The following is a 17,358-nucleotide window of genomic DNA, read 5'->3' as shown; positions in this document are numbered from 1 at the left end:
TCTTCATCTTTTTTTGTAGGGTCTGGCATAACGACCCTTCTCGATATCTAATTGATGAATACTAATTCTTAGCTTAGTTAGACTAAATCTATGATTGATATTGGTGACCTGACTTACTCAGCCTGAAAAATCCACAAACTTTTGATAGTTTTAGGATTGCGATCAGAATCACTTTGTTTTTCCCACATATCACCTAGGCCAAAAAGGTAAAGGGTGCTTTTAATTTTTTTTATTCCAGTATGTCTTGTTGTCATTATTCTTGATTTCCTCAAATGATTTGTAAGCTAGTTTGTTTTTTTCTCCGAGTGGATTATCTTTAACCAGAAGCTAAAGCTTCGTAGTTTCGCGCTAGTTCTTAATGAAAATCTACCAAGTTCACTTCTACAGGCATTATTACTTGTCTTTTTATTTACTAGTAGGAGCATCTTGCAAAATTTGACATGGACTGCTTCAATAGGGTCTTTTTTTAATGTCCCTTTATCATCTATGCCCCAGATTTCACCACGATAAAGCAGGATTGGTCCAACTAGGCAATCAAAAATTTTTATAGTTAGCTTTGGGTCTTTTCTGGTGTTGTACATGTAAAAATAAGTTTTGAATATTAAGGTAAATTGCATTTTTTGAAAGCTCAAGAATGTCCTTTATCTACATTTTTGTGTTTTGTTCATTGCTGGAACTAAGTTCAGCTTAATAGACCTTTGAGTATCATTCCTTTCTTTGGATGGAAATGGTTTGAAATGGGCAAAACAAATGCCCAAGCTAAAGGTGTCTACCGTTATCTTTTTGTAAAGAAGGGAGGAATAAAGGAATGTTATAGGTTTATAACATTAGCATGTTTTTTTTTTCATTTAAAATTTTCATTCAGTAGATGAACAAACCCCTTTTTCATATAGCTGTAGTGCTAGTTTTAAAATATACTCATTGAACAATCCACAGATCTAGTGACCTACAGTGTAAGATATTTGCTAAATTTGAATAAAGCTAGAATCAAATTTTTTTTTCTTAAATGCTAGTTTTCTTTAAAATATTTCCCTTTCTAAGCCTCCCTTGGTGTTCTACAGTTTTGAAAGCATCAATTGGTCATATATCAAACTCATAAACCCTTTATAATTAAGTTCTAAACTAAATTTGGGGCTTCAAGCAATTTCAGTTGAGAAAGAGCAAACAGTAAGAAGTCGTTATTTGAATCTCAGGAGAAACACCTTTTCTTATAATTCAAATTCTACTTGAATTACATATTAAAAGCTATGATAACTAGGTCCCATAAATCCCTGAAACCCCTGATGAAAACCACCAGTCTGGGCTGAGGTAACCTTCAGGAATTTGCATTGATCTTGATCGATAAGCTTTTTCTAGAAAGCTTTTCAGTCTTACGACAGGTCCACTTTGTGAAGGTGCAGTTATTTGCTCAATTTTTGGCAATAATTCTCTTATGAGGACAAGAACAAGCTTCCAGAACTGAATGCGATACTGTTTCAATAGAGCATGTCCAGCTACATCAAGGAATTCAAAGATTGCTGTAGCAGTGTAGTCTGCTTTAGGAGGGAGGTTAAGAATTCTTGCCAGCCACATCCACCCATAAGCAATACCATGGGGATGGTTTGGAGATGATCCCTTTGGAGGCAAGGATGAAACAATGGCTGCATACAGTCTTATAGTTCCTGATATGCGCTTCAAGTATTTATCACGTGGCTCAATTTCACCATCTTGACAAACATACCCAAGACTTTGAAAGTAATCAGCATCAGACATTCCCTCGGCTTGTGGAATGTAAAGTGGAACAAGAAAAGGGCATTGCTTGTAAAAATGAGCTAAAATAAGATCTCCGACATCAGGAAAAGCAGACCAAATCCCTATTGCAACAGTAGCTATTGGGAATGCTGCATTGTGATTGGAGGAAACCTGTTGAGATCCTTGTTGTACTATCTTCTTGGCAACCAAGTTAGAACAATATACCTTTAATAAAACAAGTAACATAAACATCAGGATTTGGATACTCAAACTGTAATACTGCTAAATTTTCACCAGGACAACACCAATAATATCAACCAACATCAGGATTTGGATACTCAAACTGTAATACTGCTAAATTTTTACCAGGACAACACCAATAATATCAACCAACATCAGGATTTGGATACTCAAACTGTAATACTGCTAAATTTTCACCAGGACAACATTAATAATATCAACCAACATCAGGATTTGGATACTCAAACTGTAATACTGCTAAATTTTCACCAGGACAACATCAATAACATCAGCTAACATCAGGATTTGGATACTAAAACTGTAATACTGCTAAATTTTCACCAGGACAACATCAATAACATCAACCAACATCAGGATTTGGATACTCAAACTGTAATACTGCTAAATTTTCACCAGGACAACATCAATAACATCAACCAACATCAGGATTTGGATACTCAAACTGTAATACTGCTAAATTTTCACCAGGACAACATCAATAACATCAACCAACATCAGGATTTGGATACTCAAACTGTAATACTGCTAAATTTTCACCAGGACAACATCAATAACATCAACTAACATCAGGATTTGGATACTCAAACTGTAATACTGCTAAATTTTCACCAGGACAACATCAATAATATCAACCAACATCAGGATTTGGATACTCAAATACTGCTAAATTTTCACCCCACCAGTTGTTTTGTCCTTATTGATACCAAAACAAATGTACATACACAACTGTTTGTTACACACTTGGCAACATTTTTTTAAAGTCACCAACCCAGCTATATTTGGATTTTTTCATTAAATGGTCAACACACACACTCATACTGGTTTATTCAAACTGATACCAATATTATTTAATACTAGTAAAGCAAAAAACTACTTACCGGAGCACATGGGTGAACAGAAGTGGAGAATGGCTTCCCTGAGAGTTCAATTTGTTGTCCATGAAGAAGGTTTGATAACTTCGTAATCTTTTCCATCAAGTGTACTGGTGATCGGTCAGATATGGTGTTGATTGGAGTAGTTACAGCACGCTGAAGGTCTAACTTTACTTTCTTTACTGACTGGTCTTTGCTTGTTGATAGCACTTCAAAGGACTTTTCAGTTTTCTCTAAAAGATTTTCTAGTTTGGTATATACCTTGAATGAAGTACTTGATATGCAGTTGGAGAGATGTTGTGGTACAGCCGCACTCTTTGCTGAACTCTCTTGCAACTTTATCTTTTCCTCTTCTTTTTTTGCCTCTTCTTTTTTCCTTTTCTCTTCTTCCTCTTTTCTTTTGGCTTCTTTCTCTGCTAGTTCCTTCTTAGCCTTTGACTCAGCTTCACTAGCAGCTTTTTTTGCTTTAGATAGTAATGCTTTCATAATATCCAAGTATTCAGGTAAGTGTTGAAGAGCACCGTCAACTGCTTTGCCTAGTGCATTAGAGTCAGAAAAAGTGTTGATAGACAAGCTCAGAACTTTTTGTGCCTCATCTGTGATAGTGGCTGTGTTTGAAGGCAGATGATCCTGATATTGACAAGTTTTAACAACGGTTACTAATTCCTTGTAAATGTCTTGGACTTGTTCACAACAGCTACGTAGAGAGGACATTTCTCTCTTGTTTCTTTCTTCTTCTTCAATTAGTTTTTGCTTCATTTCTTCGACATGCCGCACTTTTTCAGATGCTCTAATTGCTGATTTCTTGTGATTAAGTTCAAGATCTTTTTGAGATTTCAAAACTTCAAGCTCCTTGTTTTTTAATTCTAGTTGTAAGCTTTGAATTCCCTCCAGAATTTTGTTGTGCTTCTCTTCAATATTAGCCAGCAAAGCTCTCTTTTTTTCTTTCATTAGGTGCTCAGAATGCATCTCAAAGAGAGATTTTCGTTCTTCAACCCTCTGTTGGGCTTCTTGTTTCTTTTCCTTCTCGTAGCTATGAATACTAACATGAGTAGAATCGTAATATCCAGGACCATGTGCTGCACTCCTTGCAATTAACAAGTTCTTTCTCTCATCAACGCTCCTGACTTCTTTTGTTTCATACTCATAATCTTCCAGCCTTCTATCTTTACACATATTGTCATTTGTTTCTGAATCCTCCAGTGCTCGTATGACATTCAAGTATTTACAAGAAATTTTCGGAGAAGAACATTCTTGTAGTTGAGTTGATCTCCAGTTAACATCATATCGAAGCTGACCTTTAGAAGAACGACGTAAGCCTTCTAGAACATCCATTCTATCGTATAATTGAGCTCTGATTATCCTGATTTCGCCATTTCGTAATAATAATTTATAATAACGACTCTCTGTTGTAAAAAATGTAGATGAAAAGGAGATGAAGAGATCAAAGAAAATCCACCAAACATCGTCTTTCTTTTGATTGAACTGAGGCTGCAGCTCTTTAGTACAGCGGATAAATGTATAAGAAATTGTGTGATGCGTGACAGCAGGGCGTGACATGAATAAAGATTACTAAAAAATTATTAAATAGATGCAAAAGATCTTAAGAATTATACTATTCAATTTATATCTTATTTTATAAGATCTATTTCAGTGCAGCAGTGCCATTTAATCACTAATTGCAATCTTTTGAGTTTTTTTAATTCGCACTGTTTTTAGTACATTTGAAAGAAAGCATAAGATTTATGACTAATTGCATTTCAATTAAATTTTGTATTTAGTGTTAAGTGAAAATTAAACTTCGTTCTGTTTCGCTCCAAATTGCGTACTACACTCAGTTCAATTACCTTTATTGATTTTTTTTAAAAGTGTGAGTATGATACGTTTAGAGCTTGGGATGGGAGTCCATCTATACTGCTCTCGAACACACTGCTGAGATGAGGGTCCTGAAGTGGTAAGAGGGGAGCTTGGATTCGCCTTTTTTGGGCTGGGAAAATGGGATTTTATGCACTGGGAATCGGATTCACAAAACAAACAAACAAACAAAAAATCGAAAATAGGAATAGGATTGAGATGTGTGAGCAAAACATAAACTGGGACTTATCGGGATTTGGTCAAACTGAGGGGCTAGGAAATGGGATTAGCCCCCCCCCCCCCCCCCCCCCATCCCCCCTCCAGTTAGGTAGGCGAAAGCATCCCCTGTTTTTCACCCCAGTTTCATTGCGGCCCTTCCACAAGCCTAAATGACTGAATTTCTAGACCTTTTTCTGGTTAAACGTAAAAATACATTTGTTTATAGCATGACTTCTCAGTGAGAAACCTTAAAACAAAAAAAAAAAACAACATTAAAACATTAAAAAATTAAAACATTAAAACATTATCAGAGTTTTGATATTGTCGCATATTATATTTTAGCCTCTTTTCATTAAAATGAGGTGATTGGACGTAAAGATTGGGTAAACAGAAAATCTTTCCTTCTAATAACCCATAGTAACTCTATCACTAGATCGAAGCGCTAGTCTCCTTTCCTGGCTCAACTTCATTGGAATGTTTTACTAATGGTTACCAAGGCAGCGAGATTAAGATAGACAGCCAATCAAAATGCTTCCTTTTGTACATCAAGCGTCGTATTTCTTTTCGAACGTTGATTCCATCATGGCTTCTTCCTCTCTGTATTTACAAATCATCGAACGTTATTTTTAAGCACTTATTTGAGTTCCAAAAATCTAGACATTAGGTTTTGTGGTTCAATTTGAACGTCAAGAAGGACTGTCTAATGTTTTCGAAACTTCTTTAAGCTTTGGAGTACCTAATCAAGAGATAAGTCCAAGAAAGTATTTTTGACGTTTGTACGGATCAACGAGATGTTGGTCATGTTGCCTCAAAGAACTCGATTAATTTGGATCTTCGTGTTAATCCTATATGGTCCAAGACTTACAACAAGCCTACGTTTATTCCCAAAAATGGAGGGTTTAGGTGATTATGCACCGATCAATAGCAGTTCGACCTGTGGAACGCCTTCTATTACAGTATGTCGATCTAGCACTCAGATCAGTTCACTCGATGTATGCACAGAGGATACATGCAGATTCGCTTGTTGTCCTTCTTGCAGTAAAGATAAACCTTCTCCTTCAGATCTGGGTAAAAATCAATTTACTACTAAAGTAGGAATCGTGTCTGGTGAATCAAGACCCGGCTCATCCGATCCATCTTTTAGTTTTGTATCTGCGTCAAATTCGCACATGGATCCGTTAAATATTCCCGGTTTTAACTACAAAACTAAAGGATTTACACTAAGTGTCTGGGTTAAACAAAAACCCAAAAATAAGGGGTAAGTATCATATTAAAAAAAGTATTATTGGAAGCCAGATTTATTAAAGTTAGTAGAAGAATTTTGTTTAGGATATGCGCTGTCATAAATTTTTAAAGTGTCATCTATTATTTTATGAGTCATCTAATGATGTTTGGCTTCATGATCTTTATTGTCACTTTTTGTTGTTTTATCCAAAGTTAATTTAGTGAAGTTTAAAGGGTATTTTCACTAACCTTTCTCATTTCTATTCATTAATTTATAGATGTTTGTATGCATCTATTAATGTTAGGAATCATTCATTGTTATTTATGAACTGAGGAATCTGTGAGAAATTGATTGGTAAACTGTTGATATTTTTGACATGTGACCATTGCAAGTCTAATATTCTTTAATAAATCCTTCTTCCAATCTCCAATTTTTGGAGAAAACAAATCAGTGTAAATTCTATACCTATTCTCCAAGTAACCTACTCCTCTAATTCTCTCTAATTCAGAACCCTAAAAGTCATGATCAGGTCCCTCCATTTTTTCACCCATTTTTCACCCTGGATAAGGGGGGGGGGGGGGGGGGAGTTGATGATCAAAAGATAATTTGTGTATATATGCCTCCCAGGGACATACATATATGGAATTTTGAGATGGAAGGTCAATTCACTTAAGATGCAAAATACCAAGGTCTAATGAAAACAAACTGGATAGGAATGGGAGTGGAATATCTCTTACAGCCTTTTTACAAGGAGGGAGAGTTAGACCCTACCACTAAGGTAACCCTAGCATTCTGGCTATCCCAACTTCCATAGGTTTTTTTATATTTATTTTAACACATTTACGAGTGCACCTGGGTTACCCAAGTATGGGTTTTAGGGTTCCTGTGTCTGTTTGATAGGGTAACACTTCTGCTGGGGTTAATTTCTGCCCTTGTAAAGACATGGCTAACCTGACTACCTAGGTTAACTTTTTATTGGCTCTAAAATCTCTTGTATGAATAACTTAGACTTTATCATAAACCAGTAAATTAAAGTCTGTTTGTATCTAATATCATGTTACATACCATTTTGGTCAATTATAATTGCTAACCAGCACTACTGTTAGTATGGCTTTCCTGACCACTAGAATAGGGTACCCAACCTACCAATATATTTTTTCATTTTAAAGCCAAGCTCTATCTATTGACCCTAGCTGCCTGGCAGGTTATAAAACTCTAGTTTATAAAGACACTATAAAGGTGTCTTTAGTTATGCCCCACCTCAAATTTTTGACACATTTCTAAACCAGGCACTAGATAAAAATACTATTAAATAATGAATAAATTCAGTCAAAAATTTAAAGGGCCACTTGGACGAAAATCGTTCCAAAATTAAAACTCTTTCATTCGAGCTGGAACTTTGCTGAAATAATCTTGAATACATTAAGAACCATCCACTGGAATATCTTTCTGATATTCGAAAGGAAAGGGCCAAAATTTTACGATTTATTTTCGTCCGCCATTAATTTCTTTGAATCACAGAATTAGACTCAAGAAGACTGGCACGAGTACTTATGACGTCATTTACTCAACCCAAACCAAAACATTGGTGGGTAATGTATGTGCCATGTTCGTAAAACTCGGTTTATTTGGTTTATTCAGAAAATATATAATGTTTCATTCGGTTTCCTAACTACTATATGACCAAACAATGTCTAGGCGCTGAAATTTTTCAGTTTCAATAATATGACGATCATAATTCGAAAATTTCAATACATCTCGGCACGCCAAGAATCACAACGAAGTAGGACCCATGGACGAGATTCTAGCGGTTCCATCGAGCGAAGTGACTGAGATATTCGGGATTTATTCGAATCATTTTAAGGATAATAATTTTTCAAGGTATATTTACATACAAGGGCAAAGAGCAACCCCACAATTTGGGTCCGCGAGACATCCGACACAATGAAAGAAAAATCTACGAGCTGAGTGACAGACGCCGCTGTCGCGCGAGTAATAAATAAGAAACCTTTGACATGTTCTATTACAAAGATGATATTAGATAATCGTATGTTTGTACCTATTCAATGCATAATAAACATTTTGAAGCAAATAATAACCGTTCTGTAGTAATTCAGCTAGGAGAATTACGAGCTCACATTCTAAATTATTCGGCACATAGATCTAAGTACATTGTCACAAATCTTTATATCACAACGCAGAATTCAAAAGGCAATCGGTTGTTTTCATAACATCAATCACTATTAGATTACATTGAAACTTCAAATTTAAGATCTTTATATCATGGACAGTACGTAGCAAATACAAATAATGAAATGAACGTAAGGAATTTTTATGAAAACCTCTTCCCAAGCATTGCTTCTTCTTCTAGTTCGGCTTCATCTTCATACATTATAACTTATGGTTCTAACTCTTCAGGATTGACAAAGCGAGCGTCCAAAGGAGTTTCCATCATATTTGAAGAGGTATCAAAGATTTAAAAAAAGTCTGTTTAGAGATATTCTTTTCACGATAACGCGTTTAAAACATCAAATAAACTTCAGGTAATCTAACAAGAAATGTATAGTCAAAACGACGCTAACATGACGGTGTTGAGTAAATGACGTCACAGCGTAAAACTGCTGTACATAATGACTCGTTGGCCGTGAGTCGAAAAATTAATGGCGGACGAAAATAAATCGTAAAATTTTGGCCCTTCCCTTTCGAATATTAGAAAGATATTTCAGTGAGAGGTTCTTAATGTGTTCAAGATTATTTCAGCAAAGTTCCAGCTCGAATGAAAGAGTTTTAATTTTGGAACGATTTTCGTCCAAGTGGCCCTTTAAAGGACTGGGGTCTTAGTTTTTTTGGTAATTTCATTCACTAAAGATGTGAATTATGTTTCTTGAAAGAATATTTTTTCTTATAATAGACAATAATTCTTAATATGTTATTAGTGAACATTATGTCGTGTCATTAATCAGTTTGGTATATTATTCTCATGTTTTCTTCTAGAACCCTCTTTTCTAAGAGTATATCATCAAGTCCATACAAAGTTACCTTTCAACTGGAGATTGAGAATTACAAGATATGGTTTCACTATCAATATGGAAGTGGAAATACATCTGTTGTTGAGCTGAATCCCCTTCAAAGTCAAAGGCAACATCTGAATGAAGATGAATGGCACTTTATAACAGTGACTGTCATTAACACAGACATATCCTATTTCATTGATGGTCAGTTTATTAAGACTGCATTACTTAAAGGCTACATTAATGATCCTGGTGGTCGTGTTCGTATTGGACAAAAATATGGAGGTTAGTCAGAGTATTTGAGAAAATTGTTGTTTTGTTGAATTGGTTGCTTACCTAACACAACTGCAGACAAGGAAGAATGTTTTATTGATGTTACTATACTTATGAGAAAATACCACAATGGAATGTTTCCTGGTGCTGGATATATTGAATACATTTATTTACACCTATTTTTAAAAACATTGTTGGTTGGATATCTGAAATCAGAAATCTGAGACTGATTGGAATTATTGGGGACTGAGTGTTTATTCTCGTTAAAAATGTCATATACACTTACCCAGATAGTTTGCCAGCACAGGTCATCACTCAAAGTTAGTATATCAAGATATTAACTTTTTGCGAACTACTAATTAAAACCACAAACAATTTACAGCTTACAACCCACAATTCCTTTTGGTCTCAGATTTCAGATCTCCAGCGGACAACGTTTTTTGAAATAGGTGTATACAGTCCAACATTGATCTTTGTAGGAAGTAATAATAGATGAAAACCATATTGATTAATTTAGTTTTAGTTAGTTTGTCATCATTAAGGGTCTTTGTTGTGTGTATTTGAAGGTGGAAGCCAGTATGAGGGTCTCATGCAAGATATACTCATGTATGGCATTTCACTGACAAACAGGTAATGTTTAAATTACAGGTAATATATATGAATGGAGAATGGAGTGGGTCACAAATCAAGGCATTATGATTGTGAAATTAGCATTAAAAGTAACAACCTGATCCTAAAAATGACTGCAGCAGCATTATTACTGCATTGATTGCATTCAGTGTTTGCCCTGGATTTGAGGGATTCAGAATTTAAGAAAAAATAAATTGAAAAGCATCGATTTCTATCAGCTTAAAATCCAAGACTTGTGGTGAGTTAATTGAATTCTGTTTTTCATAATATTATCAATTCTTTAAATCTTAGAGGCATATGGAAATTGTAGGCTTTTAATTTAAATTGTTAGCTAATTAATATTATAACATTAATAAATATATATTAATTTGAAAATATACCATTTAGTTATGCCCATATTATTTGCATTCCACAGAGAGGTTATTGAAGCCTATTCAGGCCATCTTCCAAAAGCATATGTTGCAAGTGAATGTCGCTGTCCTCCAGCTTATCCCAAGATCATGGAGACTTCTCGAGCAAAATGTACCAAAAATGGAGAATTTAGTTCTGTAGGCGAGAGTACCTCACGTCTTGCTGTAACAGCTCACCCAATAGAACTTGCTACTGATGGGGATACAACTACATATTGGCAGTCTGAGTTAACAAATGATGCTGTAATATCTCTTGACCTGAAGTATGGAGAGATCCAGGTATGTGCAATCCATGTCTTTATGTTGTATTATGACAAAGTGTTTGGTGTAACCAGAAGATCAAATTTCAATAATCAGAATTAGATTTTATACATGGCAATAGAAATTCTAGGTAAGTTTAGATTGCTAAGCTAGGCTAGTTTAAATTGTGTCCAGCTGTAAAATGAGAGGATAGTTAGATTATTCTAAGGATTGATTTTATGATATCTTTTTGTAACAGATCTTTTACATCATTCTTGAGTTTTATGGGCCTCAGCCAGGTGCTATAAAGATAGAGAGGTCACGCAATGGGTATGCTTTTCAGCCTTGGCAGTACTTTGCAGAGAACTGTGTCAAATCATTCAACATGCCAAACAATGGTCCTCTAGCAGAGCCAGACTCTGTAAACTGTATTCAATATGAACTGTAAGTGTAATAAGTATCAACTTTACTCTATATAAGGCTTTTTTAACTAATCATGCACACAAGGTCGCTAAAAATCTTGCCACAACTTAATTCCCAGGATTTATTCTCTTTAACCTTCAACAGTTAGATATTCGGACAAAAAATCCTGTACTGAAAAAAAACAACAAAAAAACAACAAAAAACAAACAAACAAACAAAACCCCCCCCCCCCAAAAAAAACAAACAAAAAAAAAACAACAACACAGAAACATTAATAGTTAATTATAGGGGCAGATACAGTAATTTGTTAGGGGGTGTCCCAAATAAAAAAATGTATATAGAAATATTATACTGTGCTTCAAAAAAGTGTAAGCGTAATTATGGTTTATATATACAATGATCATATACATATTACAGAATACATACACTCAATTGAAGAATCGTTGTCGGGTTCAGAAACATAGAACATAGAAGCTGAGACCAAAATGGCACATGGGAAGTACGTTAATTAGATGCATGCTGTGACCGGCGACCTGTGGCATCATCCACTGTTTTTAATACGTGTTTGGCATTCTAAACCGACTGCATGGATGGTGCAAATGAATGAATAATAATATACTTATGTCATTTCCCATGTGCCATTTCGGTCTCAGCTTTTATGTTCTATGTTTCTGAACCCGACAACGATTCTTTGATTGAGTGTATACCACTAACATAATATCCACAAGGCACTTTCATCATCACATTACCAACATTCAACAATTTTACCACGAATATTACCACCAACCCCACCCCAACCACCACTGCCATTATTATCACCACCAAAAATGTTACCATATCATGATCCAGATTTAACACCATCACAACTATTACCACCATCACCAACCATGACGAAAGTGTGTTTTTTTGCTGTTCAACATTTGGCGTTTTTTCCATACACCATTAAAATGTTAGAAACTGTTTAAAAAAATAGCGTTTGCTGCCAGCGAAGAAACCTTAATTAAGCAAGTGATAGTAACTTATAAGCTCCTTAATGCAATGCTTTGTTCATTATCCGTACTGTAGGCCTCTAAAATCATCAGGTGCTTCAGTGTCCTTCAAGACCGAACAACCACCAACACCAGGCTCGTCTGTACCAATACGGCCATTTGGATCCCCGTGTACCAAACTGTACTGCTCCAAAAAACTTTTGGAATTCTTGAAAGCCTCAAGCGTGAAATTTTCTTTCTACAACCATACGTTGGTGAAAAATGGAAAGCATCGATATTTTGCTTTAAACAGGATTGTTGTTGCTGGAAGGTAAAAAAAAATTGTTTAACTATTACTGATTTAAGACCATCTTAGTTACTCTGTTGTTTCGCCTACCTTTGCACCTCCGGCAAAGGCTACCCGCCGCTCTGTTTAACTTTTGTAGCTCATCTTTGCTTCAATGTGGCATATTATGGCCTGACATATCGTTACATGTATGTGAGCATTTCCATTTTCCTCCATTTTGTACTCCATTAGAAATACAGAATTGGAATCCACTCCTAGTTCTAATTCCGTCTGTGAGTTAATTTTAAAACGTAAACTTTCACAGAAGTCCACCGCCATTAGTATACATGTCTCTACTGGGGTACGAATTTGTTGCTCAGTCGCCCATGAAAAACTGAGAAAGGTCGACTTTGGGCAAGTCTATGAGCTAGCCGTGCCCTGACTTAGATCAATCATAGTTAGGTCAGCCCAGGGGATGTTTCAGAGTTTGATTTAGTCTAGCCAACGCTGAATAACTTCACTTCGGGCAAGTTATAGGAAATTCAAAAATCTCTAACGTACTCGGATTATTGAACAAAATAAGCGATAATGTCCGTAATTACTAAATAGTCTTTCATCTATGTTTTTCTTACAGGTGTGAGTGTTTTGGTCACGCAAAGGAAGCTACTTACAATGCAACACACAAAAAGTGTGTTTGCCAGTGTGAGCCATCTACTTTCACCGAAGGCGAAAAAGTAAGTTTTCTTATGTTCTCATCTAAATCAAATGGATGTAGTCACTGTACCGTACATTTATCAGTTAACTGATAGTTTTAGTATCAATGCTTTATGGATACTTGTCTCAATAGTCGATACCAAAAACTTTACTAAAAGTACAATGTTATAAAGAAAGCTGAGAAGCATTGGTGGCGTGCACAGGTAATGCGCCGCCTCACACCATGGAACTCGAGTTCGAATCGGCTCGCTGTCTTGTGAGAAGAGTACAGTTGCTTGTCGTTGTCTCCAGTGCTTCTCCGCGGGTTCCCTGCTTCTCCCCTTAAATCAAAAGTCAACTAAATTCAAATTGGCGTCTCAAAATTTGGCCTTTCACCTAGTTTGAGCCTAGCTCTGTTGTGTTTGTCGCATGCTGTGATATATATCTTCATTATCTGGTGTAAGAGAATGGATAAAGAAAAAAATAAAGATTTTTCATCAATCTTCTATTTTCGGTTTGGAACTTACTGCAATAGAAAAGATGCCAAATTCTTCTGCTCACCACCAATTCTTTGAATTATTTTGAACATTTTGAATTTTCCTTTTTCAAGCGTATGGTAGCAACTCGCTGTGACTGACTCTCGTAAGTGACTAGAATGGGCAAAGGGGCAGGGTAGTACCACTCAGTCACTCTTTAGTTAAGACTGAGTGAGACTTTAAAATAGTAACTTTGGTTTGTTGATTTTTAGTGTGATCGATGCCAGCCACTGTACAACAACAAGGCATTTAGAAGAGGCAGTAATTCAGACAGTTTTCCATGCATTAAATGCCAGTGCAATGACCATTCATCACGATGCCACTATAACGAATCCCTAGACCCCAACCCGGACTCAAGAACTGACGGAGGCGGGGGAGTGTGTGATGATTGTCAACACAACACCACTGGACGCTACTGTCACATTTGTAGAGAAAACTTTTACAGAGAGAGTGGAAAAAGTTTGAGTGCTCGTGATGTGTGCTCACCATGTGGATGTACTGGGCCTGGTGTCTTGCCAAACAGACTTGATTGCGTTAAGGTATACATTCCTTCACACTCTTACTTTGATGCGTCCAGATTATCACCACTACCACTGCCACTGCCACTACCACTACCACTACCACTACCACTACCACTGCCACTGCCACTACCACTACCACTACCACTACCACTGCCACTGCCACTACCACTACCACTACCACTGCCACTGCCACTACCACTACCACTACACCACTACCGCTGCCACTAACACTGCCACTGCCACTGCCACCACCACCACCACTACCGCTGCCACTAACACTGCCACTGCCACTGCCACCACCACTACCACTACCACTACCACTACCACTACCACTACCACTACCACTACCACTACCACTACCACTACCACTACCACTACCACTACCACTATTTTATCTTTGCGCTTGTGTACTGAAAATGATCGCTTAAGGGTTGTTATAGAACCAGATTAGATGTGCAATGCTGTAATAAGGGGTCGTTGAAATCTTCCGGTAAACCAATGAGCTTAAAGAAGTTTCATTGGTTTATCGTATGTTGCACACACTGCAATTTATGAACCCAGTAGATTTTAATTGATCCCAGATGGTAGGGAAAAGGGATGACACTTAAATGCTAATCGCATCCTCTTTTTTAGGATGACTCGAAGCCTGGGGTTAAAGATGGACAGTGTGAATGCAAAAACTACACACAAGGCCGGCAATGCGATGAATGTAAGCCAGGCTACTTTGATTTGAAGAATAGCCATTTAACAGGTTGTGTTTCATGTCAGTGCAACACAGCTGGTACTGTTAGTGGTAATATATCATGTCACGCAACTACCGGTCAGTGTCATTGCAAGAGTAACGTCACAGGAGTTAAGTGTGACACCTGTCGATCTGGTTTCTTTGGACTGAGTTCTTTGGAACCTACGGGATGTAAAGCTTGTGGTTGCGACCCATTCGGCTCTTTAAACACCCTTTGTGATACGACCACTGGCCAGTGTAACTGTAAGGCAGGCTCAACGGGGCGTCGCTGTGATCATTGTGCAGATGGTTATCACAGTCTAGGAAGAGATGGTTGTAAATCGTGCAACTGTTCCTCAGCAGGAACACAACCCAATTTGCTAAGAACTTGTCAAAAATCCGATGGGCAGTGTTACTGTAAAAGGTACGTCGAGGGAAAGAAATGTGATATTTGCCGAGAGGGATATTTTAACCTCTCCTCTAATCTTGATGACGGTTGCACACCCTGTACTTGTGACCCAAAGGGAACAGTCGGTATGTCACGTCAGTGTGAATTACTGTCAGGGAACTGTACATGTAAACGTTATGTGATCGGCAAGAACTGTAACCAGTGTCAGCCTGGGTATTTCAACATCAGTCTTAGTAATCCTGTTGGTTGCCAACCCTGCAACTGCGTCCCCAATGGAACTAAAGAACCGCAATCTAATGGTAAGTGAAATCGTTAGCTGCATATATACAAATACCTGTATATAGATAGGTATATACAATTCTAGTTTTCATAATACTCTTATGAAGCAATCGAAAGTAGTTAATGACCAGAAAGACTTATAATATATCAACAATGACCTGATGGACAAGGTAACTTGCAATCGAGGAATGGCGTTTTTTTAAATATACAGTATGTATCCTATCTAGTACAGATATTGTAATAGATCTCTGAGCATGAGTCTTGTCTGTATATTATCTTGAAGGTATCCTTGAATGTACCAATAATGGACAATGTGACTGTCTCAGCAATGTTCTTGGAAAACAATGTGATGCCTGTGCTTCTGAGTACTACTGGAATCCATCTGGTAAAGGATGTGTTCTGTGTAACTGCGATGCTCGGGGATCGATTGGCACGAACTGTAACGTGTCAGGACAATGTCAGTGTCAGCCTAACATCGGAGGACTAAGATGCGACAGGTGCTTACCAGGAAATTACGGGTTTTCAAGGTAAAATAATACTCATTCTACTTGTTTTAATTTCTTTGAGAAATCACTCATCTACGGGTTTAGAAAAATCAAGGCTGTTGCTGCTAAACAATCGATAACTGGTTTACATTGTTTGGAGCAGTTCATAAGCTTGTTTTTTTTAATGTATTTGTCTATTGAACATTAATAGAGACTGTTGGTTGTACGGCAGGAAAACATGTATTGACACTGAGGAATGTGATTTAGCTAGATTTAGATGTACTTTATATTGGGGTCTCTGAGATTTGCTTTGACAGTAGACATGTTTGACCATTTGTTGGAACAGGAAATTTTTGAGGAGTCTCACATAGGCTGAAATAGAAATCTGAGAAATACCAGGGAAAATCAAATCAAATAATAATATAATAAAACCTTATTTTGTAATAGTTGATTTTAATATTGATTGGTGATCATTTTTGTCGTCAGTGGTAGATGTCAGCCATGTGGTTGTAATGCATCTGGAAGCATGGATAATACTTGTGACGATACTGGCAAGTGCACTAGCTGTAAGAAGAACGTAGAGGGAAATAAGTGTGACACTTGCAAAAGTGGAACGATCAATCTTCAAGCAAACAATGATTACGGATGCAGTGGAGGTGAATAATGTCTTTGATTTTTTATTTGCACGTTCAGACCATAGACAGGATTTTGCATTTTTGGTGCGTGTGTGTCTAATTGGAGGTGTTTCAGCCAATGACAACCTAAACATATCATCTCAAGGTCTCCCTCCCCATACCAAAGCAAATTCCCATCACTGACATCTTAGGAGCCATCCTTCCTGTTTATACTTTCTTTCAATCAATCGACCAAAATTTGCAACATTATATACACTTGCAAAAAAGTTGTCATACGATATTAGAACATTAGTAATTAGGAATAAATTAAAAGACAAAAGAAAAAGTTCAGCTTCAGTGATCTTCTTTTGTTTTTTAATATAATTCCTATCCCACTAAATCACTAATGTTCCATTTTCGTATGACAACGTTCTTGCAAGTAGGTGTATACTAAACTACGATAATAGAGAAAATTGGTACAAGCCAGCTGTAATAGCCATAGGCTAAACGAGACAAACGTTCTTTTCTAAACGTCCATTTTTTTGTTGGTTTACATCATTTTTCTCCTTTCTGCTTTTCCCATTTCCTTCCCTGCTTTTATTAATTCTTTCATATTATCCAGTCATCAATTTATATGCACCTTCATTCTTTGCTAGTAAATTTTCTTAAAATCCTATCAATCCTTTGATCTCACTAA

The 17,358-nt window shown here is 36.7% G+C and overlaps 2 protein-coding genes across 2 annotated transcripts in view; one reads left to right on the top strand and one right to left on the bottom strand.

Annotated features, from left to right (window-relative positions):
* Window positions 1-388: 388 nt before the first annotated feature.
* On the bottom strand, window positions 389-4,331 carry LOC116305613 (uncharacterized). Its single transcript, XM_031715559.1, has 2 exons — window positions 2,871-4,331; window positions 389-1,956 (listed from the first exon to the last, which is right to left on the bottom strand). The coding sequence occupies exons 1-2, from the start codon at window positions 4,197-4,199 to the stop codon at window positions 1,255-1,257; spliced, it is 2,031 nt and encodes a 676-aa protein (XP_031571419.1). The 5' UTR covers window positions 4,200-4,331; the 3' UTR covers window positions 389-1,254.
* Window positions 4,332-5,521: 1,190 nt separating this feature from the next.
* Window positions 5,522-17,358, top strand: part of LOC116305614 (usherin) — a 34,600-nt gene continuing 22,763 nt past the window's right edge. The window contains exons 1-11 of the mRNA XM_031715560.2: window positions 5,522-6,195; window positions 9,157-9,458; window positions 10,013-10,076; window positions 10,492-10,765; window positions 10,986-11,170; window positions 12,215-12,448; window positions 13,038-13,137; window positions 13,845-14,171; window positions 14,787-15,582; window positions 15,846-16,089; window positions 16,534-16,703. Of these exons, the coding sequence (XP_031571420.2) occupies window positions 5,729-6,195; window positions 9,157-9,458; window positions 10,013-10,076; window positions 10,492-10,765; window positions 10,986-11,170; window positions 12,215-12,448; window positions 13,038-13,137; window positions 13,845-14,171; window positions 14,787-15,582; window positions 15,846-16,089; window positions 16,534-16,703 (3,163 nt within the window). The 5' untranslated portion in view covers window positions 5,522-5,728. The remainder of the gene's footprint in view (window positions 6,196-9,156; window positions 9,459-10,012; window positions 10,077-10,491; window positions 10,766-10,985; window positions 11,171-12,214; window positions 12,449-13,037; window positions 13,138-13,844; window positions 14,172-14,786; window positions 15,583-15,845; window positions 16,090-16,533; window positions 16,704-17,358) is intronic.

The sequence above is a fragment of the Actinia tenebrosa genome, unplaced genomic scaffold (genome assembly GCF_029948245.1).
Source record: "Actinia tenebrosa isolate PJP-AT-01 unplaced genomic scaffold, QUT_ActTen_1.0 PGA_scaffold8__29_contigs__length_14323225, whole genome shotgun sequence".
NCBI lineage: Eukaryota > Metazoa > Cnidaria > Anthozoa > Actiniaria > Actiniidae > Actinia > Actinia tenebrosa.
Note: the sequence above shows the minus strand (reverse complement) of the source record. Positions and strands in the feature narration are given on the sequence as shown.

Excerpts from the sequence above, each read along its gene's own strand:
- LOC116305613 (XM_031715559.1), bottom strand. The coding sequence starts at position 4,199 with ATGGATGTTCTAGAAGGCTTACGTCGTTCTTCTAAAGGTCAGCTTCGA. Across the intron at positions 1,957-2,870 it reads CTGTTCACCCATGTGCTCCG|GTATATTGTTCTAACTTGGT; the intron begins GTAAGTAGTTTT and ends GTTTTATTAAAG.